The sequence below is a fragment of the Trichosporon asahii genome (genome assembly GCF_000293215.1).
Source record: "Trichosporon asahii var. asahii CBS 2479 unplaced genomic scaffold scaffold00056, whole genome shotgun sequence".
In the NCBI taxonomy this organism is placed as follows: domain Eukaryota; kingdom Fungi; phylum Basidiomycota; class Tremellomycetes; order Trichosporonales; family Trichosporonaceae; genus Trichosporon; species Trichosporon asahii.
In genome coordinates this window covers 966595-992857 of record NW_014040868.1, presented here as the reverse complement: position 1 = coordinate 992857, position 26263 = coordinate 966595, and the positions used below count along the sequence as shown (strand labels likewise).

The window sequence follows — 26263 nt, the reverse complement described above, 5'->3', positions numbered from 1 at the left end:
GAGTACATCCAGGGGGAATCGAACCCCCACCGCATCCAATCGCACGTGGCAAGGATGCATGATACCATTTCACCATAGATGTCATGGACGGATCCGATGGAAGCGTCTCGCGCGCGGCCGTCGGGAGGGAACAGCGGCCCGAGAGAGCGCCAGCGAGTCCGTTCGGCAGGAGTGAGATGGGGAGATAGCCTGAACAATGATGTGTTTAGAGCAGGGTGTGAAGACATAGGGGATGTTGAGGGGTTGAGTGGAAGGAGATGAGGAGAGAAAGAGGACGGAGGGCTAAGGTGTGAGAGACGACGGAAACGGGGCGTTACAGGTGCACTGCCTCGCCTGCACATACACACGCGCACACAGTGACTCATTTCCGCCCGATTCTGAGTGCATCTGGATCTGGAACCCATTCTCGCATGGTGAGCGGCGCAGTTCGAGTGTCAGGCATAGGCAAATCGGCTAGCCTTGGCCACCCGGGCAGGGAGCACCCGACGTCCAACTAACTCTTGCTTCTTACGACTGTGCAGCGCCGCGTGCTGATATTTTATAGCCTTCCGCTACAGCTGCGGCAGCGCAGATCTGTCCCGAGTCAGAGTCAGTCGGAACGTCCCGGCTCACTCAATGTAAACTTCTACCTATGTCAGGTATATCTAATCAGGAACGCCTTCGCTTTCCGCAACTCCCCGGTTACTTTCCATTCTCGATCGCATCGCACACACGATAAGATCGTGGTTCGTGGCGTGCGGTGTGATCTACGCCAGTACGCCACGTACTGCGCCTGCAGGGGAGGTCAATTGGAACAGGCTCCCGAGCCCGGCCAGACTTGCCCAGCATGCCCAGCCTGTACAGCTTGAGGCCGTGACGCAACCGCAGCAGGCCGAGAAAAGGGCCAGCACAGGGCGTAGCATCAGGCGCAGCAGAGCCGCATTCGGCTGTGTCGTCATACTCTGACTTCTTGCTCTCTGCCATTCTAACACTGCAAGTTTGCATGCAATGCGTGGAGAATACAGGAACAACTTTCATGCGCTCAGTGCCGGGAGCTTCTATGGTACGGAGAGTCTATGGATACATCGCGGTGTGCTTGACATGCCGGTCGCCGCTGCGCTCGAGGGTGAGGGGTTTGCTGCGCCCGACGCCGACGCTCAGTAGAGCAGGTCGTCCCACCTCGCGCGCGGGTTGAACATGAGCCGCGCCCTCGCCGCGACGATCTGCGAGCTCGGGCAAGTCTTGCCCCAGTTCTCCCGATTCTTCTTTCCGCGCTGATGATGCTGTCGGATCAAAGCCTCAATACGCTCCTCCTCCCTCTGTTCCCGCCTCCTTGCCCTGTTGTACTCCCTCGCACTCGAGTACTGCGGCAGCTCGTCTGCGTCCTGCTCTGGCGGGGCTGGCTCGTCCGTCACTGCGTTCGCGGCGTTGGGCACGTTTGCGCCGGCATAGGGACCTGCGTCGAGATCCTGCGCGGGCGGATGGGCGATGCAGTGCGAGCACTCGGGCACGACGCGGGTGTGTCTCGTGTGTTCGAGGGCGGAGAGGGCGGCGTCCCGATCGCCGGCGCAGAAAGCGAGCGCTGAGGCGGCAGTGCGCTCGCTGAACCCGTGCGACGCGAGGTACAGGACAGCCTCGTCCTTCTCCTCGAGACCGCCGGTGGTCTGCCGCCGGCTCCGCGAGCCAGAGGCGACGCCGGACCCCGCAGCGTAACCAGACGCACTGGGAGTGGCGACTGACGCCGATCGCCGCGGCTTGCCGTGGTATTCCCAGCACTGGTCGGGAGACTCGCAGGGGTGCGTCAGGTCGCACAGTTCGCGGTGGGCTGCGAGGTATCCCGCCGCGCCCTCTGGTGTCTTCATCGCCTTGGCTGCACGCCTGGCCTCTTCTCGTGTCGCCCCTCGAGACATGAGGTCGCGCACGACGGCCTCGTCTGGCCGGTGGAAGAGGCGCGAGACGAGGGAGCGTTCTGTAGTCAGCGGACCGACCCAAAGAACGGGGCTGGAGACACGGCTGGACTGCTAAAGCTGCGAGTGGCGATGGAAGTGGAGACTTACCAGGAATTAGGCGCAAAGACAGGTCGTCGCTCATTTGCCTTCACGTTGAGGTGTGCGGAGAGTAAGTGATGTGAAAAATGCAACAATGCGCTGAAGGGTCGAGTATGCTTAACAAGAAGATGCGCTGGCGCGGCTATCTATTGTCATGTGCTCCAGTCCCCGGATGTCAGGTGAACCGTAAGCCAGTCGGGCAACCTAGGGTATGAAGCCGTCCCGGCACGCCTTGGACATCTCAAGGCATCGGAATGCTTAGCATGCCTCGTGCGACTGCGACTGCGTTGTCTGCGGTGTCCATGTCTGCGGGCCAAGCACGCCTAGTCTATCCCGGGCTTGTGGTGAGATTGAGGAAAGCCGGGATTTCTCACGCGACCACGCGAATATCCCTCGAAGCGCCGCCTTATCTGCGGCCCTCTTGCTGCGGAGTCCATCCAGTCACGTGATGTACAGATGCATGACGTCTACGTCTGACATCAGAGGACAAGAGGTGCCGGATAATGCATGCGGGAATCGGAGCCGGACCGCAGATCCGTCTATGGACGATGGCAGACGTGCGACCGAATTGTTGCAGCCACAGCTCTGGCAGGAGTAGCGAGAAACGAGGCTGACGGTCGGGGCTGAAACAGACAATACGATCAACACCGAGAGATACGCCGAGGTGTTGAGGCGTATTGTGTCTCGGCGGCATTGTGTTGGGTCAGGGAGCAGGGCTGCGTTCGGAGTCGGCGTCAGCGAAGACAGGTCAGGTCGTCGGATTTCTATAACATGTCTGGCCGGCTTCACAACAACTGACTTGATTCAAACAGCTCTATGGCAGGCTCTGATAGACCCCCAGGGGCGCCTGATTCTGGCAGAACTCATGAACGCAGGAATCAACAATCGGGCTAGCCAGAGTTGCAATCGGGAGTTGCAATCGAGACTCCAGAGGATCCAGAGTCCAGGATCCGACATTGCAAGAGCCCATAACCCATGATGATCCGAACAAGCCAGCGAAACGGGAGATTGCAGATTCGACCTTCTGCGACCCTGCACCAAAGCAACCCTGCAGGATCCCAAGGCGCTGAGCGGGCTACCGAATCCCGCAGCACTCGATATCGGCAATCAGTTGCTTCGTATCGGCACTTTCAGCCAGTCTGATACCCGCTGCCTACAGCTCTGTAATGCAATCATTGTTGGGCCGCCCGTGGTCCAGACTTCGTCGGGAGCAGACACTGGTGACGGCACAGGAACCAGACGTCAGCTGACTAAAAGATGCATACACGTTTCTGATGCTTCTAGATGTCTGTGTGTACAAGGTTTGGCTCCTTGTGGAGTGTCGAGTGGGGAGGGGAGGGAATATTCCGCTCCGCTCGAGTGGGGGATCAAGGAATGTAGGTGTGTGAAGGTGTGGGTAACCTGGTCCTGGTCCTGGTTTGGCGAATCTGGTCTATCGACAATTCCGCCTTCCTCGACGATTGTCCGTGGATCGTATCTCGTATGCATTGAGGGTTGGCAATGTCGCCATAGTGCACTGCAGTGCGATGTCGTAGAAGATCCGCGGCTATGTGTGGGTATGTCCTCGTCGTCGCTGCCGGCACTGTTCGTGCCAGACTGCTGTCGATGCAACAGTGTGACGTCGAGGCACGGCAGACCATGACGCCGATGACATGGTGGCGCCGCAGCCCCGCGTCTCTCTCCATGACACTCCGCCATTTCCGTCGCCTGCCTTCCTACGTCGAGTGACGCCTCCGCCTCCGTCGCTCTAGCGACGTCGCTCACGTCTCACTGACGACGTGCCAGACTCCCAGCGTCCGCCTCCATCTCTCGCCCTGCGGCCCGACAGTCTCGACAAAGAATCCCTCCTTGCGGGCGACGTACCACACACCCAACTTCTTCCGCCACACCTTGCCATTGCCGGCTGGCTCATTATTCTGCCTCGAGCGGGGGCGGAGGAGGATCTGTCCGTGTCCCGGGCGCTGTCCCTGCTCCCTCTGGCTCTGGTTCTGGGTGTGCTGGCCCGAATGCGGTGGGTGCGGCCGAGGCTCAAGACCCAAGCGAGACGGGAGCGAGCGGCTCGTCTGTGTCCGGGCCTGCGACCGCGGGCTGAGAGGATAGTTGGACGGATGGGCGGGATTGCTCGCCGGAACGGGAACGGCGCGCCTGCGTCCTTGTCTCCACTGCCCGTCCGAGTCGCGCACCCACCCGTCGCGCGGTGAGCGGTCGGGGCCGGCCCAGCCCGCAACGGCCGCGCCGAGGGATTGGCTCCGCCCGCTACGCACTTGCACGCCGTTCGCAACGTGTACGCCGTGGGGGGCCTGGAGGTGCACGACGTGCACTGGCGGTCCGATCGGGGGCGGCCTGTCCCGCGCACACTCGGCGTAGGTCGGGAGCTCGTCCAGCTCGCCGGCTAGCTCGTGCATCTCCTCGATGTGGCGAGAGGGCAGTGTCGCTGAGCGGGAGCGGGTGCGTTGCGGTGCTAGCCTTGTGGGCGGGCCACGCTGGGAATCGGAGTGTGGGCGTAAGTTCGCCGGAACAGGGGCCGGTGGGCGAGCTCGGTCAACGACCGGTGGGCAATCTGGCTCCGGCGGCGGTGTCGGTGGTCCTTCCTCTTGCACTGCGGTCAGTGTGTGATGGGCTGCGAGGACGTACCGGTCAGACAGTCGAATGCTTCGAACGTCGCTTCGAAGGAGAGCTCGAGGCTCTCCTGGATCGGAAGTGGGGGAAGGGTCGGTGATACAGGCTCGAGGGTCCTCACGAGCCTGACGGTCGAGTATGATGGTGGGAGAGCGGGGATCCTCATGGCGTTGGACATGTTGCAAAGCCGTTCTCTTCACAATGCAAGGAAAGTAATCGCTGTTGTCAATCGTGTGTGTGTTGTCAATGCCGCCCGGTGTGTGTATGGGCGGCGTGGTAGTGTGAGACGAAGGCTGGAGCGTGGGCAAGCTTGATGCTATCTTTATAGCTCCTCACTGTGCCTGGGTGGGTCCGCATGCTCCGGTGTCCGGTGTCGGGTGCGTGAAACGGGTGCAAGTAATCGGGGGGTACGTCACAACCGCCTTGGTTGTTCCCAATTTACATCATTTCATTCATTTCGCGACTTCGCAGAGGCGGTGATCCAGGCACACAGTTGGATTTGCTTGTCCTCGTGCACCTCTACATCCTAACGTCCCCTGTGCGCAGCAGTGGGCCACACCGACCGACTAAGTGGGCTGTGACGCCCTCGGAGCTTATTATCGGATGAAGGCTGAGAATGTTCGATGGAACCTAATACATGAGAAACTAAGAAGTACAAGTTACTAATCAAGGAACAACAGTGTCGTCGTCGGTCGGGGCGGGCACGTCGTTGCCAATGTTGAGAAGGAAGAGAGACTAGAGGAAACGACTAAAGAGTATGGAGTAGCAGTGGGCTGCGCCGCAGTGCAAGATCCGGCGTCTCGGATTCAGAGATACCGTAGATGAGGCGTCAGGGTATTCGAGAGGAGTTGCCGATAGCTTTGGTGGCTGTTTGTGGGTATGTCGTGGGAGTAGGATATGGTGGTCATCTAGGCAGCGGCTGTTGCCGATTTCAGCCAGGAACGCAGCCAAGTAAAGATGAGTTTTCGGGGGCTGAGCAGTAGAGTCGTTCTAGAACGTGGTGTTTCGATGTTTTCGCTGGTTTTCGTGGATTTTGGTTCGTCGACGGCCCAGGGAGGGGGCGTTACGCTGTTGCCATTGCCGCAAAACGTTGGCGATTGCCCGCTAGTGTAGGGCGGGCAGTCGTTGCCGATGCCACCTGCTCGTCGTTGCCGATGGAGGTGGCATTTGGCAATGCAACGTGGCGTTGCTCGTCGCTACGACTTTACGAGCGGCTAGCGCACCAGACACCAAAGCGCTTGCGCCACTCCTTTCCGTTGATGACTACGGGAGCGTCGCTGGGCTTGGTGCTCGACTTGCGCGGGCCCTTCTGACGGACGACGTACCAGACACCAAGGCGGCAGCGCCACTGGTTGCCGTACTCGTCGACGGTGCCAAAAGTTTGACGGTTGGACTCGTCGTAAGAGGGAGGGGAGTAGGTGCACTTGACGTGAGAGGGGAGGCGCTCGAGGGACTTGCGAGGCGTGCCGGGGACAACGGTAGAGGTGCGCGAGGTGCGGGAGCCGTGAGAGGCGCGAGAGATGCAGGTTGGATGTTAGCGAAGGCCGAAGGGTAGAATGAAGGGGTGACTCACGCTGAAGAGAAGAGGAGCGGGAGAGCTCGGCGTCACCAACGCTGGGGATGGGAGCGAGGCGGGAGCTGGTGGTGGAAGTGGAAGAGAAGCTCATGTTGGTTGGGTGTTATAGGTGTGGGGTGATAGTGGTAGGGAGCAGAGGTGCTACAGTGAGGAGCTGAGGTGCTACGATGAGAGAACTGTTGAGTCTGAGGGGGAAATGTTCAGCAACATTCTCGTCCTTCTTATATGCATTTCTCGTCGAGTCTGCTGGAGAGTAGCAAAGCCACATCGGTGGAATGAGTGTATGTGACCGTGGTCCGGTGGATCGGGATGTGGTCGGAAAGTCTAGGTGACATCTCAAATGGTGAGGCTACATCTCAAAGACTGTCACCAGGATCTCAAAGTCCTATCTCAAAGTGCGGCCGGACATTAGTGTGCCTGGCCGACATCTCAAAGCGCGATTAGGTCGTGGGGCCGTCTCTCAAAGCATCACCTGTAAGCATCTCAAAGCCGGTGAATAGAGTTTCAACGACATCTCAAATGTCGGTCTGGCGTGCCTGGGGTGGGGCCGGATGAACCTCGCGGTGACCCACATCAGCCTGGGACGAGATGCCGCAACTTGGACCCTGGGTGGGTGTGGTCAGCCAAATCTCAAATCAGCCAGTCACCCTGGCCACACACACCCTGAGCACGACTCACCACCACATCCGCCGCAATCTCAAAGCCGCACGCCGCATTCCGGACGCCAGCCGTGATAGCAGGAAGTGGTTAGTAACTCCTGGCTGCTCGACGAGCGGATGTCCGGAAACTCCATGGGCCTGCCTGGGCCTTCACTGATAAGATGCAAAGCTTGGCAGTTAGTTGGCAACGAGTGGAGGCGAACATTGCCTTCCCACGGAGACTCCACACCTTGGCATAGATGTTGGCAACGAGCAGGCAAGAACTCATGACGAGTACAGCGTAACTCATAGCCGCGGATAACTTGAGTCTGGCCAGGTCGAGACTCTCGAGATCAAGTGGAGGCGCAGCGTCATCGAACCTGAGCGTCACGAGCAGTTGCTGTCATGGGCTTCGTCGCGGCTTGGCGCGGTCAATGGTGCATCGTCCGAACGCCACCTCCGAAGTCAGCGCCGCTGTCGCCAAATGAGCCACCGCCGAGAACACCGCCGAATACCGGATACGCTTGTTATGAGGTGGCGTTTGTGCCACTTGACCACAGACTCGAATGTGGCCCATTATCTCGGAAGTACTCGTTCTCGATACCTCCGAGCGCCGACGCCGAGGTCACCGCCGTGACGGCCGCTGAGAACGCCGCGCCGCGCCGTCGTGAGTCCGACCAAGCCGCGAGGGACGGCAAGATGGCATCGACTCGGCGCCCCCGGAGTCATAGTCACTCTGTCAGCGTCGGCGTACAACAGGTACAAGCGGAGTAGCCTGTAAACAATCTGTGCACAGCCTGCCGCAACTGCCTGTCTATTGAGCGGCCCCCCAGACGAGCGGACGGTGCACGATAACAGGTCTGCGGCCTTCTGCTTGAGCCCGGCTCTGGTTCTTGCACGTGGGACAATCTTATCACGCATCGCTTGTCAGGATGTCAGCCACCGCCGTCGATACGACGTCATGGATCGTCGGGCGGTGCAGGTCACTTGACATCCAACTGAATGCGAGACGGCACAGGACATGTGCCTCTCGGTCTCGTTTCGGAATTCAGGACAAGCCTCTCACGTCCGCACGCTGCCGGATTGCTCCGACGCCCACTAGCAACGCTTGCTGGTAGCGGCGGATTAGTACATGCATACAACGTAGGACATCCTCAGCATCTGTTCTGGACGTGTCACCGCTGGCTCGGCCGCCGCAGCGTGTTGAGATACCTCTCCCTCTCCAGTGGGCCCATCTGCGCAACCCTCCTCTCCCAAGCCGCGGCGGCGGCCTGATCTCCCTGCCTCTCCGCTTCAAAGATTCGCACACACTGCGCACAGCCCGGATCCAGCCTGGTATGCCGCTTGTGCCGCACGTACAGCAGCGCCTCCTTCGGATCAGGATACCACCGAAGGGCATCAATAGCTTCACGGTTCGAGCACACATACTCCTGGTCCCGGATGAAGCGGATCTTGCTTTCGAGTTTCGCCTTGATTTCACGTAGACGGTTGCGCTCGTGGAGCGCGTCAATGTAGTCGAGACATGCGCGCTCGGAGCGCATGTACATGGCTGCCTTTTGCGCCTCCTCGGACGAGGCGCCTGCGTCCTCGAGTCGCCGGACGAGCTCCTCTTTCGGCTTGTAGAACACGCGCAGGAGGCCGGGGCGTTCTTGTCGTCAGCACAGAATGTAAGAGTCACCTACGCGGCTGCAGCCTCGTGTACAGCTGCATCTCGCGCCGCGACGCCTCCTTCGGGTCCCATATCTCGTCCGTCATCTCGAGGGTCGGCAGTCCCTGTCCCGGCTGGTCTGCTAGTCCAATTGCGCCGAGACCTCCGGCTCCTTGCAGCGGGGCGCGGAGGTTCGCCGTCGCCTGCAGACTTCCCGGCGCTGGGCCATCGAAGGGATCCAGGCCCAGCCGGTCATCGTAGCTGTGTCGTGAGTAGGCCGGTGGTGGCTGGTTTGGAAGTGTGTCGAGCTGGCTCATGAGTTCGTGTTGATGGAATGAGAAGTTCGGAGAGAGAAAGGGTGGAGTCGCGGGGCGAAACGGCGGCGCTTATATGATGCATGCGACGTCTGCAAACTCGACGCTCATACGACTGACCCAAACCTTAACATGTTTAGTGCTCTCTACTAACGACGCTAGAGCAGGACTTGGAGGACGTAACGATTCAGGCACGCACCGCCGTCGCTGAGGAACACGAGGCACCATGTGGAGCACAACATGCTGCTCCGGGGCCACAGCACAATCTTATCGCATTCCGCATCCTGACCCGATCATTGCGGGCTGTATGCGCTCGCTAACCTGAAGCTGGAGTGTAGCTGCTCGCCCTCGGATTGCTGGTTCAGAGCAAGTTGCTCACGAGAAAATGTGCTCAGGCCACCGCTAGCCCAAGGACAACAGGAAGTCCAGGTCACGGCCACCGGACCGTGCAGTACCCCGAGCCACCGAACGGAGGCCGTTTCAGTTCGGCCCTGAGATTGGCAGCTCATATAGCTCAGTCAAGAGGTCCGAATATGTCGACCAACGCTCTTTCATCCACCACTACTCCATTCGTCATGCCTTCTTCCTCCACTCCCCTACTTCCTGCCTTCTTACCACTTCCAATAGCTTTCTGAGCCCCCTTGCACTCGTCATTGGGTGCGCTTCACTGTCCTTCGCCGTCGCTCCCCCTCCGCTCGCTCCCGGCGGCCCCGCGCCACCTGTGTTCGTGACCACTACAGCAAGACATCTATGGTGAAATGGTATCATGCATCCTTGCCATGGATGCGGTGGGGGTTCGATTCCCCCTGGATGTACTCTTTTGACTACCTTGCATGGTTGAGAAAGGTTTTTGGGCGGTTGGAGGGTGGGAGAGACGATGGCGGTAGGAAGAGGTGGTGGCTGGGCGGTGGATGAGGGTCGGGATGCGAGACTGGCCGCGTGGCTCTGATAACCTGTTCAACGCTATTCGAGCACGTAAGTGAAAGTCAGACCAATTCTCAACACCGAGGTTGGCTTGCGCCGTCTGCGAGGGGAAGGCTGGGCTGAGAGAATGGGCGAGGACAGCAATGTGGACGGGTGTTTAGAAGACGCGATGGCGGATGGCGGCGTGGGTTAGCGGGGCTCCACAGAAATCCCTAACATACCACAGAGACGCAAAACGTGGTTCTCCAAAATGCTCTCGTCCCTCTCTCATCTTCGAGTCAAGACGATGCTCCAACCATTTTCGCACCGTTTCGCGATCGACAAAACATGGTCTCGCATTGCGCAGAGCCCCAAAAACGCAGCCCACCGCGGGGGTCGAACCCGCGACCGTCCGATCACGTCAGGTGACTGCCACTTTTATCGGGTAAAAGTCGGAAGCTCTAAACCAACTGAGCTAGGCGGGCAGACATTTGTTGAGAATCCTCTTCTACTATGAGCCTCTGCCGAGTGATCACGTGACGGCTTACCTTTGATACAGGCAGGTGGAGCTGGGAGAGAGGGGGTGTGCTTATCGGCTTTGTCTTGGAGAAATTGGCGCCCAGGCTCTGTAGATGTCACCTTTGCTACATCGTGCGGATGGCCCGACCGACAGCAGCTACTATCAGGAAAGTCTTCTACAGTTATAATTCCAGCCTTGGCTTGCCTAGCAGGACATTGTCCCGAAAACAACCAGGCGGGCTTAGTTTTATTGTAAAATATTTCGAACCGAACTTCCGGGGCTGGGGAAGTTGCCGAGCCGTTCCCACTTGTTGTATTCAGTACCCGAGACACATGCTCACGACTACGGTCGCCCTGCAGCGTCAAACGAAGAAGAGGGCATGTATGGCGGCGTGAGTGCATCGTTCCCTGCAAGAATATCTTGACGGCTTTGGTCGGTGATCTCAGAGAAGATGCCTCGATGGCCACTCGGTAGCCACTCGGTAGCCAATCGGGAGTCACCCTACGCGCTATCGCTCGACAAGAAGAGATAGCAGTGCTCGCCGAGGAACAGTCCGCATGGATGGATATTGACCGCTGCTGTGCATGGGCTGGCGCAATTGTAGGAGCAACAGATAGTCATGTGATAATTTGTCTTGGCATGTCTGACCACGCGGTGCTCGGCGCGATCGTGACGGACGAGCAGAGTGTGACAGGTGTGCTCGGATCGCGTCCTACTCATATACCATCAGAGCTCATCATGATTACCCTTGCACTCCTCCCAAATGGCATTGATGGCACTCGACTACATCGTTCCTCCGGGTGCGTAGCCTCCTTTCATGCAGAACTGACAGTAGAACGATCCCGTTTCTCGCAGATATTCCGCAAACCACCAGAGGCACTCTTGCGCGATCTCGTGAACGAGGGGTTTCGATACGACGACTGCGTCACAGCTGCGAAGCTCTACAGCTCCAAAGAGGCAGCTGTCATCTATCTCGAGCAACTGGCGCAACATCGGGAGCATGAGAAGCTCGTTCTGTTCCTCCGCCGGAGGGGATTCTACAGACCACACTGTGAGAAAGCCCTCAAGCTGTGGCCAGACGTCATGGACGCACTCCGGTATCTGCAACACCAGCAGCACGAGCGGAAAGAGGGGTGCGTGTTCTGCGACGATTCGATGAAGCTGGAGGGGATTCCCCAAGAGAAGCTAAAGGAGGGCGTCAAGCTCAAGCCTGACTAGGACCGAGCACTCGCTTAGTGGTGTACCCGGATTGTATCGGTAGGTGTAGAATAGGTGGTTGTACATAGTCTCTATAATGGATGGGCAGGTGGGAACGGCAGGAAGAGATGGCCCCCGAGTGTTGCTCCAGCCCGCATTTCGCGATCTGAACTTTGGCGAACAGACAGTCCTGGACGTGAGATGTGACAAGCACTGAATGGCGATGCGTCGATAAGAAGCTGAGTCTGGCCGATCAGATCCCCAATTCTTCGATAAGAAGCCAAGAAGTCGCACGGGCCGATCTGGCGCCTAAGCAAGCATACAGACGGAGTCCACCGATCCGGGCGCAGAGTCGCGGCGATAAGATAGGCCTTCCCTCGCCCAGCGGTCAGATAATCCGATTCGAAGCTCGTATAGTGTAGGTGGTTATCACCGTTCGTTGTGGTTCTTCCCTCTGATCCCCTTCCGAGCTGACCGCTGTTCGACTCAGCGTGCGAGCACGAATACCCTTTTGCCTGCTTTCCTGCGCTCTGCCATCCTCAGGAAACCTGCTTTTTGCCCGGAGAGTTGGAAGATGACGTTTCTGGCGGAGGAACGGAAGCAAAATTTTCTGAGAGATCTGCAACTCCGCACACTCCCCTTCCTCCTGCTCTACCTTCGAACGGCCTTCAAGAGGTCCAGAAAAGCATACGCAGACCTCCAAGGAGCCAAAAGAGAGCCTCGTATGGGGCTCGAACCCATGACTGTGTGATCAATCGGCGTTGCTGCGTAAGAGTCACACTATCTACCGACTGATATAACGAGGCGTTGCTAAGCGCTTCTGACAGCGAGAGAAGCGGCTGGCTTATCTGCTGCGGTCGTCCCATCTACCCACGAAGCTTAAGCCAGTCACGTTCTGCAGAAGACAGCGTTGTCGGAGAGGGTCTCCTGCGTTGGCGAGGAAAGTACAGGCGTGGAGGGGTGGGCCGGCACCAGCGTGGGGCTAGCGGGACAGTCTCGCAACCAGCGCCAAGTGCACACCTTAGACCACTGCGGCTGCATGCATGAGGAGCCCAGTTACAGACAAGAAAGCCTACCGTGGATGAGGGTATTGCAAAACCTGCACACTGGTGAGCAGAGCGCTAGCTGATGAAAAATTTTCATTACGCCCAGAAGTGCCACACCCACCACTGCTGACCACATCCCACCTCCCGACGACTTTTTCCACTCCTCCAGCTCCTGCAATGACTTCCAGAGATGCATAGCTCTCTTCTGAGAAGCCCAAAAAGGTCACGACGGGGATCGAACCCGCAATCTCCTGATAGGTACACTCAGTTGGATCCGTGAGGTCCTTGAGTCGTAGTCAGACGCCTTGCCATTGGGCCACGCGACCGATGGTAAACGAGGGCTCTCAGGGGAAGAAGGCGGCGTCGGCGCAGGTGCCGTGGCGTAAGCGAGCGGAGCGGGCTTTCCTACAACGACTGAAGCTGTGGCTTCTGGCTCAGCAAGCAGGGCGCCTTCGTCAATGCCCCACCTCGAGACCGAAGGTTATGGACTGCATCGAGGGTCACATCGAGACATTGCTCCGACGCAGAGCATCCTGCCTGATTCGGAGGTCTATCCTTCTCTGTCGGTATCTGTCCTGGAAGTCCTGCGGCATGTCGGCAAACCTCCTGCCAATGTGCGAGCAGTAGTCGTCGGGATTGAAGTTGGGGCTGTCCATTTGCGCTTCAAATATAGCATCATCGAGCTCCGCCGAATAACTCGTTCGCTTTCGGCTTTTGCGCTGCGTTACGACGGCTGTATGAACGAGGCTTGGGGATGCTGTCGCTTCATCGCCTGGAGTATCGGCAGCCACGGCGGCCGTGTCATCCTCTGGTCCACTGTCACTCGCGCATTCGCTCTCACTCTTGGCCTTGTTGTCGTTGTCGCTCGCCTCATCCTCGAGTGCGCAGGCTGCAACAGCAATAGTGCGCTGCAGGTGGGCACCATGCGTTGTGGAGCCTGAGGCTGGCGGGGTCTCAAGCTGCAGCCCAGACTGGCTCTCTTCCTCCTCGCTCGCATGATCGTCATATCCATAATCCGGGGGCAGTATGCTCTCGTCCCAGAGCACATACCTACCACCCCACCCTCCCTCGACGCCGCCAGCCACTTCCTCTTCGTACCAGCTCGTCTCCTCCGGGTGCTTTATCACCCACTCGCCACCCCGGCCACGGTGCCCGACCTGAGACCTCGGCACCCGATACGGCCTGTAACGTGGCCAAGGCGGTTGCGGGAAGCAGACGGGATGGTCGAGCCGATTCGCGATGGCCTTGGGCACGCCGCAGAAGTGCACGTCGTACCCGTCCTCATCCGGGGGACCGAAGCATTCGTCCACACACTGAATCTGGCGCTCAGGTCCGCCAACCTGTCGGATGGTAAATGTTACGCCGCCGCGCGCGTTCTCGTATCGGACATGCCCGTCGTCTGGCGTCAGCCCTCCTGAATCGTTTAAGCTTACGGGATTTGTAGTACTCTGCCCCATTCTCGTTCTTGTACCCGAACCCGCCGTCCGGGAACTCGTATCGCCACGATCGGTCCTGCTCACTGTCTGTCAGCTAACTCGGGGGAGAGTCATACTTGAACGTCCGCTTGCCCCGATGTCCGTTGTCGTATTCGAAGCGCTCGAAACGTTTCCCCTGGATCGTCAGTCGAGAGAAGGCAGAGTATGGGAGAGGATGACGAGCTCACATTCGCATTCACGCCGCGCTCTACTATCCTCTCCTCCAGGTGGTTGAATGTGACGCTGAAACTCATCCTTGCACTTCAAAGGTGTTGAAGAGACGAGAAGGAGAAGAGGTTATGGCCCCGTGGGGAGGTTCTCTGGTTGAGTCAGCTCTCGCCAAGACGCCTCCCAACGCCACAGACGAGCGCAACAAACACGAGGCAGCCGCAACCCGGCGCTTGGGCCTCCCCTTCCCTCCTTTGTTATACTCAGAGCTCGCAAAGTTAACAAAAAGCGGCACCAACTGGGATTTGAACCCAGGACCACTTCCAATGGACGATTCATCCGGATCGCAAGGAACCCGAAGGAAGTATGATAGCGACTACACCATTGATGCCCGCGTGTTTTTACGCTGTCTCTGCGACTGCCCCGGCCAAGAGGGTTCCAAAGATCGAAGAATCATGCGGATCGATGCAGCCGTTGTGGAGAAAAGTCGTATAAAATGTGGACGGATGATGTGAGCACGAAATGCCACTGATCGGGGCGTCAGTACGTGTGGATCAGGGGACAGGAGGTTTTCGAGCAGGGCGCAGGTGGAGGACGTCTGATCGTCGTTGAGGGCACAGGTCGTTTCGTTTTCGAAGCCTCGGGAGATGGAGCGCTCAGAGGAGCGTTCGTGCGGCAATGCGAACTTTGAGGTCAGGTGGGTCAGACGTGGCCATTGAGAGACAGCGGCCCCATTGAATGCGGCCCCTAGTCGGCTGATATGCAGCAAGGACAGATAGGTCGTGAATGGATCAGCCTAGGCGTCATCCGGAGAGGCTGCATCTAGCAGCTAACTTGCCGATGAGATCGATGAGAAGCCGGCTACCCTGCAAGGTAGCAGAAACGATGGTCGCTTATCAGCTGCACCACTTCTTCAGACCACTACGATCACATCGTTCATGCCGAGGACGGAGGTTCCGGCAGACCCATGTTGTTAGCGGGGTACGCACCGCCATGGCCAATGACAGACAGTCTTTTCGTGGAGGCGTGCGGGGGCTCCGGTGGTGGAAGATGGTGAACGCCGAGGGAGCTCGGTCCAGCCGGACTCCAGAGCCACGTTATGCGCACCCAGAATGCCCAAATGCCCACATGATCTCAGGGACTAGTGCCAGAGACGATGGTCAAGAGCAAGCTACGGTGCAAGTTCCGTGGATGGAGATTTCTGTATGGTGGGAGGTTAAAGCTCGGCTATTAACGGCCCACCGCCCAGGTCGGCACTGGTCGGCAAGAACAACCTCGGACCGGATCTTGGCCCCGTTTCCTCTGCCCGTGTGCCTGCCCCTCCCCTGCGCCCATACAGTGACCTCACCCCCGCACAACGGGCATCCAGCAGTGCAACAGTGCAAGTGCATAATACAACAGTTGCTCTCCAAAGTTTCTCGCCTTTGGTCATTGTCACAACACTCACCTCTCACCGACATGCTCCGCATCACTGCTTTCCGTGTCGCCGCGCGTGCGCCCCGCACCTCTCTGCGCTCCGTGCGCACCTTTACCGGCTACAACGGCCCCGTCGCCGGCCTGACGCCGCAGCAGGAGGAGGTGAGTAGTCCCCAGTCGTGTGCATGCGAACGACAGCGACGAGCATGCACCGCGACGCGTGTAGCTGCCTTGCTCTTTTCTTTGCAGCTGACTCCCAGTTCCGCGACGCCGTCCACGCCTTTGCGCAGAAGGAGATTGCGCCCCGCGCCGCCGAGATCGACAAGACGAACGAGATGCCCGAGGACATTTTCCCCAAGTTTGGCGAGATGGGACTTCTCGGCGTGACGGTGCCGGAGAAGTGGGGCGGACTGGGGCTGGGCTACCTCGAGCACACGATTGCGATGGAGGAGATCTCGCGCGCGTCTGCGTCGATCGGTCTCTCGTACGGCGCGCACTCGAACCTGATGGTGAACCAGCTCGTGCGCAACGGAAACGAGGCCCAGATCGAGAAGTACCTCCCCAAGCTGCTCACGGGCGAGCACATTGGTTCGCTGGCCATGTCTGAGCCGAACGCCGGCTCGGACGTTGTCTCGATGAAGACCCGCGCCGACCCGCAGGAGGACGGAAGCTACCTCCTCAACGGGTCCAAGTGCTGGATCACCAACTCGCCGCACGCGTCGACCTTCCTCATCTACGCCAAGAGCGACACCAACGTCGCCCCCTCCAAGGGCATCACGGCCTTCCTGGTCCAGAGGGACTGGGAGGGCTTCTCCGTCGGCGAGAAGCTCGACAAGTTCGGCATGCGCGGCTCGCCCACTGCCGAGCTCTTCTTCGACAACGTCCGCATCCCTGCCGAGAACGTCCTCCGCGGCCCGGGCACGGGTGCCGCCGTTCTGATGAGTGGGCTCGACTATGAGCGCCTCGTCCTCTCCGGCGGCCCGCTCGGTATCATGCAGGCCGCCCTCGACATGACGCTCGAGTACACGCATGACCGTCAGCAGTTCGGCCGCCCCATCGCCGAGTTTGAGCTCATGCAGGGCAAGATTGCCGACATGTACACCAAGCTCTCGGCCTCGCGTGCATACGTGTATGCCGTCGCGCGCGCCGCCGACGCAGGCAAGGTGTCCCGCGAGGACTGCGCCTGCGCCATCCTCTACGCCTCGGACCGGGCCGTCGAGGTCGCCATGGACGCCCAGCAGTGCTTCGGAGGAAACGGATACATCAACGAGTACGAGGTCGGCCGCCTCCTCCGCGACTCGAGGCTGTACACTGTTGGCGCGGGCACGCAGGAGATCCGCCGCATGCTCATCGGACGCATGTTCAATGAGGCGTTCAAGAAGGGCCTTGACCGTCTCCCTGGCTCGGCTTAGGCGGCAGTACATGATTCAGATACCACGACGATGACGACGTAGCACGCAGTAAAATATAGAATGTAACACATTATCGCACCCCCTTTGGAGCATGGACTAAGGACTCGCATGGAGATACCTGGCACTGACCTCTCGCAGTCTACACGCTCTTGCGTGGCCTTACCCCCACCCGCTGTGCTCGCTGACGCTCGCCCGCTCGCTGCTCATGCGCTCACTATTACACCACAGTGCATGCTAATATATACGACACACTGAGCTAAGATTAGGATCTAAAGACTCCTGTCTGTCTACAACGTGCGCTGAACTTCTTACTTGAAGTTCTTGCCGTCGGCCCACTCCTTGTCGCCGACCTTGAGGTCCCAGGCCATGGCGCCCTCGAAGAACTCCTTGTCCTCGGGCTTGTCGAGGTCCATGCGGGTGAACTTGTACGACTCCCAGTCGGGGGCGACCGAGACGACGGGGTCGGCGTCCTGGCCACGGAGGACGAGGACACCGGTGATGATCGAGTCGTTGGTCTTGCCAAGGACACCGACCGAGCCGAAGAGGTACTTGCGCGAAGCCTCCCAGCGGGCGAAGAGACCACCGATCTGGTTGGCAGACATGAAGGTCATGGTGAGGTCCTCGTTGTAGAGGAAGTCGATGCGCCAGACGGAGAAGCCCTCCTTGTCAAAGTTGTTGTAGAACCACTCGAGCGAGCCACCGGCACCACGGGTGTCGAGGTTCGAGTACTGACGCTTGAACTCCTCAAGGTTGAAGTTGGACTTGGGGAGGGAGTCAAGGGGGTTCTTGGCCTTGGGCTCGGCGGGAACGTCAGGGGGAGGGGCAAGGTCCTCCTCGGCCTCCTTCTTGGCCTTGGGGGCCTTCTCGGCCTTGGGCTTCTCAGCCTTAGGGGCCTTCTCCTTCTTCTCCTCCTTCTTCTTGGACTGGCCCTTGAAGACGGCGGGCTCCTGGAGGAGCTCGACGGCGGGCTCAGCGAAGACGTCGGCAATCTTGGGGTGGTTGATGATGGTGTTGAAGTAACGGACAACGTTGGGGACCTTGGCGCGGATGGTGGCGTCAATGGTGGTGGAGAAGATGAAGAGGAGGGCCGAGGCGAGGAAGATGTCGGCAATGGTGAGGCGCTCGCCGACGATGAAGGTCTTGCGGAGGAGCTCGGCGTTCAGGACCTCGAGGCGCTGGGTGACGGCAGCGATGATGGCGTCAAAGGCGGGCTTCGAGTAGGGGATGCGGCCGATGAGCATGTAGAAGGCAGGGGCCGACTTGACGAAGAGCTCCTGGTCGGCGAAGTACTGCCACTGACGAACGTCGGCGAGCTTCTCGGCGTCGGTGGGGACGATGCCAGACTCGGGGTTCAGGCCACCGACTGTGAATTGTTAGCCGCATTCTCAAAACATCACAAAGGGATGCGAGAAGAGGGAAAGGATCAGAGATACGCGGTACCACCCGCAAAGTTCTGTCGACATGTATATGTTAAGACAGGGATAACTGAAGATAAGGTCTCATCATGGAAAGGAAGGAAAGTTTGTGTGACTGCGAGACAGGTGCGAAGAGGCACGTTTGCGCCCTCGCACCCGTGCCAGCACGTTCCCTCTCCTCTCGCTTTGGTCTCTCAAAAGTCGCGTACTCACGGTAGTCAGCGATGGCACCGGACTCCTGGAGCTTGAAGCCGTCCTTGCCCTCGAAAGCGGGGAGGTAGCCGAGGGGGAATTTCTTGAGGAACTCCTCGGTCTTCCACGAGCCGTCCATAACGCAGGGGACGACCTCGACCTCGACACCGGCCGCCTTGGCGGTGGCGTAGGTACGACGGAAACGGGGGTTGCCTGTGGGTCAGTTGCTGCTCCATCGTATGTGTGTGTGGGCGTTCCACGACATCCGAAAAGAATCGGCAGGCTCGGCCCCGGAAATTTGTGTTTTCTGGCGTTCTTCAGAGCCTGCCGAGCCGCTAAATCTCGAGTCGCGGAACACGCCGAAGCAACGCACCAGCGGCACCGTAGAGCTTTCCAACAGGAGCCATTCTGATAGTTAGCGCCAAGTCTTGGAGGCGGCAGATGCAGCACGCTGAAACTCACTTTAAAGGATGATGTTAGAGTGCAAGCTGGAAGGCGGCTCAAGTTTTCTGCAAGCCCTGCAGCGCAACCAACCGTGCCCTGAAACCACGTTCCTGCTGCCGCTGCGGCGTTTCCGAGTGTGGCGCCGGATTTCGCCGGCCCACTCCTGCTGCTGGGACGCAACTGATTTCACTGTGGTGAGCGCCATGCATTGGTGCACACCCTTAGGAAGCAATGTCGACTCGCAATCTTATCGACTCTAGCCTCTTGATGGCAATCTACAGATCTGGATTGTAACGAGGATCCGGGACTCACGAAGCAATCACTCTTCCCCAGATCTCGGGAAGCAACCGAAGTCTAGATGACGCCCTGGGATGCCTTGGCTAAGCGAGCAGTCACTAACCACAGAGAAGCACTTCTGTGGCGCACTTCGTAACATGGCACACTCGATCCGCTTCTACTTCTACCGCAGAACCCGTATGAGGCTTTACGTCCGATGTCGTCCTGCACGGCGTGTGTATTCACATCACCTAGTTCGCATATGGTACACATGAGGCTATGTTACATCTATCCAAGGCGCCTCTTCTTCTGCACGCCCACGAATTGGATATCATCGTCATCGTCGTCGTCCACCAGCAGCTTGCGGCGCTGCGTAGCCTGGGTAGTGCGCTGAGACGTACGGGTGCGCGTGGAGGGCGCAGCCAGCGTGCTCGAGCTGGGTGCCTCGGCACCTCGCGATCGCGTCGAGCGGCTGCTCCGGCCCGTAGCTGTGGCGGGTGGAGGGGGAGCTGTGGCGAACACTTCGTCGTCGTCCGATTCGTCAAGTAAAACGCGTTGGGTCGCACGCTTAGCCGGGGCACGTTGCGTACGCTGCGCAGCGCGCTGAGTGCGGGCAGGAGGGGCTGCAGTCGTGGACGCCTCGGACTGCACGCTGCTAGCGCGAGTGGAGCGGCGGGACGAGCTGCCAGTCGCCGGGGTCTTGCCACGCCGGCTTCGCATTGAAGGCATCACCTCGTCGTCGCTGTCACCCTCCTCCTGAATCTGGCTGAGGAGCTTACGCCTCGAGGATGGCTTCAGGGGTGCCGAATCCTCGTCCTCGAAAGATCCTCCGCCGCGCGGGTGCGAGTTCTGGGATGGTTGCGTCCGGGGCTGTGTAGCAACGTCCTCGGTCGCCCAGTAGGCTGACGTTAGCAGGGCCCTGCACTGATGCACTTACGCTCTCCCATCTCGGCCTTGTGCACGTTCGGTGCAGCAAGGTTGAGGCGCAGTGGCTCCCGTCGCACGACGTTTTTCTGCATGTCAGCTTGAGTGAGTGCATGAAACTCACTTTCTTGAACTTCTTGAAATTTGGTCGCCCGTCTTCAACCATCTGTGGCACCTTCGGCGAGTCCTTGCGGAAGAGGTCCTTTCGCACCACCTCGATGAAGTTTCCTCGGAGGTCGTCATCGAAGTCATTCAGAATCTCGTAGTGAGGACCGTCGTCGGAAATATGGTTTGCGCGAACTGCTGGGTCGGTTCCCCGCTTGTTGTTCGCCTTGGGAATGCGCAACTCATTGAACTCCTTGTCAAGCTCCTCCATCTCCTTTCTCTTGTTCTTGGCTCTGGTGATAGCCTGCAGGAACTCGGGGTCTTTCGTCATCTCAGTCTTCGGCCCCCGCTTCGCTGGTGACGCCGACTTTGAAGCGGCCTTTGCTGCCTTGCCGCGGCTTTTCGGCTCCTCGATAGGCTCGTCCTCCTCGGAGAAGAAGCAAGACGAGCGCGGCGAGCCTGAGCCGCGGTGAGAACCTTCTTGGCCGGCGCTTGAACGGCCCTCTCCGGAGACTTGGGCCGTTTCGCCGGTGAGACGACCTCCTTCTTCACCTTTGCAGAGCGCAGGGCTCGGGTGACAAAGTCGTTCTCGTCGTCGACGTCCATGAGATTCTCGCGGCTGTCGCGGCTGCGCGGAGCACTCTCAGCTTCCTCCTCCGCGATGTCCTCTGGTCCTTTCCTGCGAGGCCGTTTCGCTGGTGACATTCCAGCTAAGCTTGCACTCTCCTTCTTGCTTTGCTCATACAGCTCACGAATCTCGTTCGCCGTCTCCTGCTTCTTAAGCTCTTCTTCGTAATGGACAGAGGTATCCAGTCCGTCGAGGAAAGTGGACGGAGTCGGCCCGACACCAGCTCGGCGCTTCAGTCTCGACGACCTAGCTGGAACCCTAGATGGGGGGTTCTGCGACGGGAATACAGAGTTAGCTTGGCTCGGCTGTTGGCTGGCTTGAGTGTCCATGTCCATAGAATCGGGCACTCTGGATGCCATCGAGTGGCCAGCTTCGCTGAGCTGAGTCTCGGGGATACGTGATGGTTGAGAGGACATGGGTGTCGGAGCAGCAAAGTCGTCGTCTATGTCCATGTCCATGCGCTGCGCTCCGCGACCCGCTCGACGCTTTAGAGGCTGACATTAGCTGGCTAGTATTCAAGGGGCTCACCTTTCTGGCCGTGGTAGTTGACGGCCCAGGCGTCGGAGCATTGTCTTCCTCCATCAAAGGAGTCGGATCAGGCGGAGGCGCAGTTGGCGGCGGGACTGACGGAGCGCGCGAGACGGATCGCGAACCGGCAGCTCTCCTCGGGAGTCGCCCCTTAGGCGCTGAGGGTTCGGGCTGCACCGGTGGTGAGCTGGGAGGGGGCGCTTGCTGCGGGGCAGATGTCGATTCCGATGCTGTCGGCTGAGGGGTGCTCTCAACTTGCGCATTGGGTTCTTCTCCTCCATTAGCCAAAAATCCTGCTGTCCCACTCACTTTTTGCAGCAAGTTCTTCGAGATACTTGCTGACACTGCCAAAGGTCATCGCGTTCCACAATATGGAACCCGACGATACCTGGATACCCCGGCTAAAGTCAGCAATCATCAACGCTCAACCATACCTAGCACATGCTTCGAGGATGACATTGCTGAAGTCAACCCCCCTCTGGATCATCTCGTTTTTCGTGGGAGGAAGGTAGACAACGACGACATCCCGGTTGTCGTCGTGCGCCTTGGTAACGAGGGGGTCGATCAATTCGATGAACGCCTGCGGTGTCGTAACCAGTGGGTTAAGAACCTCCACTTCCTCGAGAGTCGCACCCATCGCAGTGTAATACCGGGCATCGAGGAGAGCCTGCGGTCAGTTCAGCTACCTGCTAAAAACAACTCACGCCCTTGGGCTTCTTCAGCTCCAAGACGTTCCAGTTTGACCACATGCGCCGACGGGAAGGATCGGCCCGCCACAGAGTCACGCTCTGACGGTTCTTGAGAAGAGGGTCGAGCGCTGGGCGCACATCCTCGGTGTCGGGGGAAGGCACGCGAAAGCTGTCTTCGGAGTCGGCACTCTTCTTCCAGCACGCTTTCAATTTGAACCCCAATAGCTGTAACCACGATGGAGTGACTATCGGAATACCGTAGCACATTGCAAAGTTGCAGTCTTGGGTATTGCGATACAGCGGCGAGATAACGACGTGGGGCGGACTTTTGGTGTCGAACGACTGATCCCACGAGACACCTTCCCGTCAGTTCTGCTCGACCGAGAACCACTCACAATACTTCCGCAAAAACCCAGCCTCGACGTCGTCCACGTCCTTCATTTTGTCGTTTGTGAAATGCAGTGGCTCCCATCGCAGACTGCTATCAGGTACACCGGACGATACCGTCACTCACTAGAACCATGCCTCGGCACCATAATCGATGCCTTGTCCTTTCTCGAGCGGTATATCTGCATCACCCGGATAATCGATTTTGTCGTAGCCATCGTGATCAGTAGGTTCGGCGTCGGGGCTGAGAGGAGAAAGGACCTTGACCGGAGAAGGCGCGCCAGACCTCTTCGGTTCAGAGTGGTAGAGGATTGTCGGCGGTGTCAGGCGCTGCGGTCAGTTCTACAACACAGCACGCGGAACTCACCTCGTCGGGCTTCCAATGTCCAACCTGGAGCGTCCCTTCTTTCGTCTTAAGCCTTCTACTGTCGATGGGGATATCTGCATTCTTGTCGCGACCGATGGTGTATGAGCGGTCCTGTTCCAGGGCGAACGTGAATTCTGGTGCTGTTAGCCGGTATCCTGTGAGCCTACTTACGTCGCTGCCCGTGCACCGGGCCGACAACAGTGAGGAGCCACATAGGTACCTCTGCACCGCCGTTGGCGGGATCGAGTGCCGAGAGTGAAACGGAGGAAGATGTTGCAGCATAGTGAGAACGGACACCAAAACAAGGACAGGTCGCTGGACGCGGGGCTCAACTGCGCCGCGGAGACTACGCAAACTCCGCGTTGGCGTGCCCCGCCACCCAAGCGTCAATCGCCCATGACATCGTCGGCTGCTTCCTCCAAGCTGCTGTTATCATCGCTCATCCTCTCCCCGGCTCCAGCATCGCTCCGCTCATCGCAGACACGACTGCGCTGCATCGATCCTCGCCTTTGTTCTTCGCCGGCTTCTCGCGACATCCTCGCTCTCCAGTCAACATCTCCTGCTCACATCCGCCGAGCGCCCGCCTGTTTTCGTACCATCGCATCCCGTGGACATCGCCATGAAGTCCATCAACCGGTTCTTTTATGGCCCGACACCGGAAGAGCGAGTACGCGAGTGGCGACAGAAGCTGCGTGGCGAGGAGCGCAAGCTGGATCGTGAGATCCGTAATGTGAGTAGCGTTATCAAGGGGTGGTGCAGAGGGCGCATGAGTGGACGTTGCAACTCCGACTGCCTCCTCTATGAAGCCTGCCGCATAATGTCGAGGCGAGCCGCCGCACTTGCAACGCTTGAGCTAACATGACAGCTCGACCTTGCCACGTCCAAGTCGCGCTCTGAACTGAAGCAGCTCGCGAAGCGGAACGATGTGAAGAGCGCGCGCATCCTAGCGAAGGATATCGTGCGCTCGAACAAGCAGCGCGACCGCCTCGTATCATCCAAAGCGCGCCTGAACTCGGTTCAGATGCAGCTTCAGCACCAGCTGTCCATGGTCAAGGTCACGGGCGCATTCCAGAAGTCGACCGAGATCATGAAGTCGACGAACGCACTCGTCAAGTTGCCCCAGCTCAATGCGACTATGCGCCAGATGTCCATGGAGATGATGAAGGTGAGTTGGTTACTCGCCAACATGTACAGCAAGTGGCTGTAGTCATTCGACCAAGCTAGACGGAGGAAAGTACAAGCTAACTAACATCAGTCCGGAATAATGGAGGAGATGATGGAGGAGACGATGGAGGGGCTCGACGACGAGGAGCTCGAAGAGGAGGCCGACGAGGAGGTCGACAAGGTCCTGTTCGAGCTCACAGACGGCAAACTCGGTCAGGCCGGTCGTGTCGGGGGCGAACTTCCGGTAAGTGTCGCTACTGCAGGCAGACTACCGTCTGTCCGCTCCCGTAGCATAGCTACGCATGTTCATCGCAAGCTAACACGCCAGGCGGACGCGGAAGACGAGGCCGAGAACGAGGCCGAGATGGCGCGCATGCAGCGCGAGATGCAGGACCTCCTGAGTGGATAGTCCAACTTTTCACAGCCAGTCTTTTACAGTAGTAGACGCCGATCCAGAGTATTGTGTACCACTATGTTATGTTATCTTTCTTTTCAGCCGCATTCTGCCTGCGCACTACGCACGTTCTCCCCGTTCTCTTTCCATGGTCGCGGTCAGTCAAAGCACATTGAGCCACACAGCCTGCTCTATGATCAGAATTTTACATTTCGTGGTGTAGCCACAGCTACGATGAGCACCGAGATGCTGAGAGAGAGTGGAAGTGCGCGCGAGGTGCGGCATGAGCGATGGTCGGAAGAAGGGGAGGAGGGAGCGGAAGAAGTTGTCTAAATCTAGTCGACCTCGACACCCTGGTCGCGAAGCTCGTTCTTGGCCTGCTGAATCTCGCCAAGGAGCGACTGGTACGCCTCCGGCGTGTCGTGGAAGCGGAGGAGGCCGAGACCGAGCGACGAGAGCGAGTACGCGCCAAACGCGACGAGGAGCCACCACGGGATCTGGGTGTTAGCTTTTCGTTACTGCGAAACAACTTCACACCACCTCCATTATTCTACTTCATCCCCATCTCTTCCTGAGATTGATCGGAGCAAAACATGATCCCGATCGCGACAGGAGGCAGGGCAACGCACCACAGGGAGGATCTGGTCGGCAGTCTCCTGCGCCAGGAACGGGGTCGGGAGCACATGCAGAAGGAGGAGGAAGTAGGCGATGACGGCCGGGACGGCGAACGTGACGAAGCGCGTTCCCTTGGACATGGTCGGTCGGTCGGTGCTGGGGACGGGTTGGATGTTGTTGTTGCGCTGGGCTCGGACGCTGCTCATGTCGCGTCACTCGATGGACCTCCACCAGATGCAACGAACACGTGGCGGAAAGAACACAAGTCTCCCACGGCCAACTACCCAGCCGGGGTCGTCTTGCTCCAACCTCGGCTTCTACCTCCCCGTTACTGACTCCTGACCTCTCGTTCAAGCATCTCGGACTCGCCATACAACACGTGCGCAATAATGTACATGCCTATGTCCTCTAGAACCGAACGTTCACGCGCTTCACGCTCACGAAAGCGACAACTACCGCGGCATCCCTCCGCCGAGCTTTCTTGTCCTCAAAACTCGCGCTCAACGTTGTCTGTCTTCGCGGCGCGTTGGATCCGCTCAAGCTCGAGGCGCAGAGCTCCGTTTTCGCGGCGCTGGTTCTCGAGCTCGAGTCGAAGAGCCTCGTTGTCGCGCCGCTGGATCTCGAGCTCGACAATGGCGGCGACGTGCGTCTGCTCCTTCGTGCGAACGATGTCGCGAAGCTCACGAGCCACCATCTTCAGGTCGTCAATCTGGCTCCGAAGCTCTCTAGTTGAGCTATCGCTCAGCGCCAGGAGCGACGACAACTGCTAGTCGCCGCCGCTCACCAGTCGAGACTGTTCCATGGCGATGTCTTTGAGATATGACCCCACGGATCCAGCAACAGTTGGAATCCTGGACGACGTTAACTCCCTCGAATAAGTTTCTGATGCTCCTCACTCACCACACTTTACAGCCCTGTCCTTCGGGATCCAGTACGTGCACACGAACGAGAAACCGACGCTGAGACCGACTGGGACGAGGAAACCACAAACCCCTAAGGTTAAACCCGAACCTTTTAACAACCTACAGTTGAAGAATCCAACCCAGAGTGTGTTGTCACACCAGCGGCCCCTTCCTTTGTGCGATCACTGGCGGCTGTAGCAGGCGCCGCAAAGGCTGTGGTACGGTTTGATTAGCCGCCGCGCTCAAGATCTTGACCGAGCTAGTGCGAGGTTGG

The 26263-nt window shown here is 58.7% G+C and overlaps 11 protein-coding genes and 7 non-coding genes across 18 annotated transcripts; 5 read left to right on the top strand and 13 right to left on the bottom strand.

Moving 5' to 3' along the window:
• Positions 1 to 3: 3 nt before the first annotated feature.
• Positions 4 to 82, bottom strand: A1Q1_t266. The gene has a single exon. It is a non-coding gene; the product is annotated as a tRNA-Gly (tRNA).
• Positions 83 to 1136: 1054 nt separating this feature from the next.
• On the bottom strand, positions 1137 to 2721 carry A1Q1_03625 (uncharacterized protein; the record flags this gene model as incomplete). The annotated part of the gene is made up of 3 exons (XM_014323423.1): positions 1137 to 1980; positions 2037 to 2169; positions 2643 to 2721. The coding sequence occupies 3 exons, from the start codon at positions 2719 to 2721 to the stop codon at positions 1137 to 1139; spliced, it is 1056 nt and encodes a 351-aa protein (XP_014178898.1).
• Positions 2722 to 3787: 1066 nt separating this feature from the next.
• A1Q1_03624 (uncharacterized protein) lies at positions 3788 to 6313 on the bottom strand (the record flags this gene model as incomplete). Its single annotated transcript, XM_014323422.1, has 3 exons — positions 3788 to 4865; positions 5870 to 5909; positions 6220 to 6313. The coding sequence occupies 3 exons, from the start codon at positions 6311 to 6313 to the stop codon at positions 3788 to 3790; spliced, it is 1212 nt and encodes a 403-aa protein (XP_014178897.1).
• A 1722-nt stretch (positions 6314 to 8035) lies between these two features.
• A1Q1_03623 (uncharacterized protein) lies at positions 8036 to 8825 on the bottom strand (the record flags this gene model as incomplete). Its single annotated transcript, XM_014323421.1, has 2 exons — positions 8036 to 8469; positions 8543 to 8825. The coding sequence occupies 2 exons, from the start codon at positions 8823 to 8825 to the stop codon at positions 8036 to 8038; spliced, it is 717 nt and encodes a 238-aa protein (XP_014178896.1).
• Positions 8826 to 9566: 741 nt separating this feature from the next.
• A1Q1_t281 lies at positions 9567 to 9637 on the top strand. The gene has a single exon. It is a non-coding gene; the product is annotated as a tRNA-Gly (tRNA).
• A 469-nt stretch (positions 9638 to 10106) lies between these two features.
• On the bottom strand, positions 10107 to 10210 carry A1Q1_t265. The gene has a single exon. It is a non-coding gene; the product is annotated as a tRNA-Lys (tRNA).
• Positions 10211 to 10884: 674 nt separating this feature from the next.
• A1Q1_03622 (uncharacterized protein) lies at positions 10885 to 11463 on the top strand (the record flags this gene model as incomplete). The annotated part of the gene is made up of 1 exon (XM_014323420.1): positions 10885 to 11463. The coding sequence occupies one exon, from the start codon at positions 10885 to 10887 to the stop codon at positions 11461 to 11463; it is 579 nt and encodes a 192-aa protein (XP_014178895.1).
• A 386-nt stretch (positions 11464 to 11849) lies between these two features.
• On the top strand, positions 11850 to 11942 carry A1Q1_t282. Its single transcript has one exon. It is a non-coding gene; the product is annotated as a tRNA-His (tRNA).
• Positions 11943 to 12158: 216 nt separating this feature from the next.
• Positions 12159 to 12248, bottom strand: A1Q1_t264. Its single transcript has one exon. It is a non-coding gene; the product is annotated as a tRNA-Lys (tRNA).
• A 460-nt stretch (positions 12249 to 12708) lies between these two features.
• Positions 12709 to 12814, bottom strand: A1Q1_t263. Its single transcript has one exon. It is a non-coding gene; the product is annotated as a tRNA-Arg (tRNA).
• Positions 12815 to 12988: 174 nt separating this feature from the next.
• On the bottom strand, positions 12989 to 14217 carry A1Q1_03621 (uncharacterized protein; the record flags this gene model as incomplete). Its single annotated transcript, XM_014323419.1, has 3 exons — positions 12989 to 13902; positions 14024 to 14099; positions 14152 to 14217. 3 exons carry the CDS (start codon positions 14215 to 14217, stop codon positions 12989 to 12991), a joined length of 1056 nt encoding a protein of 351 aa, XP_014178894.1.
• A 204-nt stretch (positions 14218 to 14421) lies between these two features.
• On the bottom strand, positions 14422 to 14522 carry A1Q1_t262. Its single transcript has one exon. It is a non-coding gene; the product is annotated as a tRNA-Pro (tRNA).
• Positions 14523 to 15589: 1067 nt separating this feature from the next.
• A1Q1_03620 (isovaleryl-CoA dehydrogenase 2, precursor) lies at positions 15590 to 16959 on the top strand (the record flags this gene model as incomplete). Its single annotated transcript, XM_014323418.1, has 2 exons — positions 15590 to 15709; positions 15808 to 16959. 2 exons carry the CDS (start codon positions 15590 to 15592, stop codon positions 16957 to 16959), a joined length of 1272 nt encoding a protein of 423 aa, XP_014178893.1.
• Positions 16960 to 17267: 308 nt separating this feature from the next.
• A1Q1_03619 (uncharacterized protein) lies at positions 17268 to 18973 on the bottom strand (the record flags this gene model as incomplete). Its single annotated transcript, XM_014323417.1, has 3 exons — positions 17268 to 18322; positions 18588 to 18779; positions 18940 to 18973. 3 exons carry the CDS (start codon positions 18971 to 18973, stop codon positions 17268 to 17270), a joined length of 1281 nt encoding a protein of 426 aa, XP_014178892.1.
• A 601-nt stretch (positions 18974 to 19574) lies between these two features.
• Positions 19575 to 22427, bottom strand: A1Q1_03618 (uncharacterized protein; the record flags this gene model as incomplete). The annotated part of the gene is made up of 7 exons (XM_014323416.1): positions 19575 to 20135; positions 20335 to 20636; positions 20684 to 21428; positions 21472 to 21740; positions 21781 to 21815; positions 21906 to 22051; positions 22176 to 22427. The coding sequence occupies 7 exons, from the start codon at positions 22425 to 22427 to the stop codon at positions 19575 to 19577; spliced, it is 2310 nt and encodes a 769-aa protein (XP_014178891.1).
• A 1106-nt stretch (positions 22428 to 23533) lies between these two features.
• On the top strand, positions 23534 to 24487 carry A1Q1_03617 (uncharacterized protein; the record flags this gene model as incomplete). Its single annotated transcript, XM_014323415.1, has 4 exons — positions 23534 to 23644; positions 23780 to 24079; positions 24170 to 24322; positions 24407 to 24487. 4 exons carry the CDS (start codon positions 23534 to 23536, stop codon positions 24485 to 24487), a joined length of 645 nt encoding a protein of 214 aa, XP_014178890.1.
• A 320-nt stretch (positions 24488 to 24807) lies between these two features.
• Positions 24808 to 25293, bottom strand: A1Q1_03616 (uncharacterized protein; the record flags this gene model as incomplete). Its single annotated transcript, XM_014323414.1, has 2 exons — positions 24808 to 24969; positions 25102 to 25293. 2 exons carry the CDS (start codon positions 25291 to 25293, stop codon positions 24808 to 24810), a joined length of 354 nt encoding a protein of 117 aa, XP_014178889.1.
• A 281-nt stretch (positions 25294 to 25574) lies between these two features.
• A1Q1_03615 (uncharacterized protein) lies at positions 25575 to 25889 on the bottom strand (the record flags this gene model as incomplete). Its single annotated transcript, XM_014323413.1, has 2 exons — positions 25575 to 25808; positions 25872 to 25889. The coding sequence occupies 2 exons, from the start codon at positions 25887 to 25889 to the stop codon at positions 25575 to 25577; spliced, it is 252 nt and encodes an 83-aa protein (XP_014178888.1).
• Between the last annotated feature and the right edge of the window lie 374 nt (positions 25890 to 26263).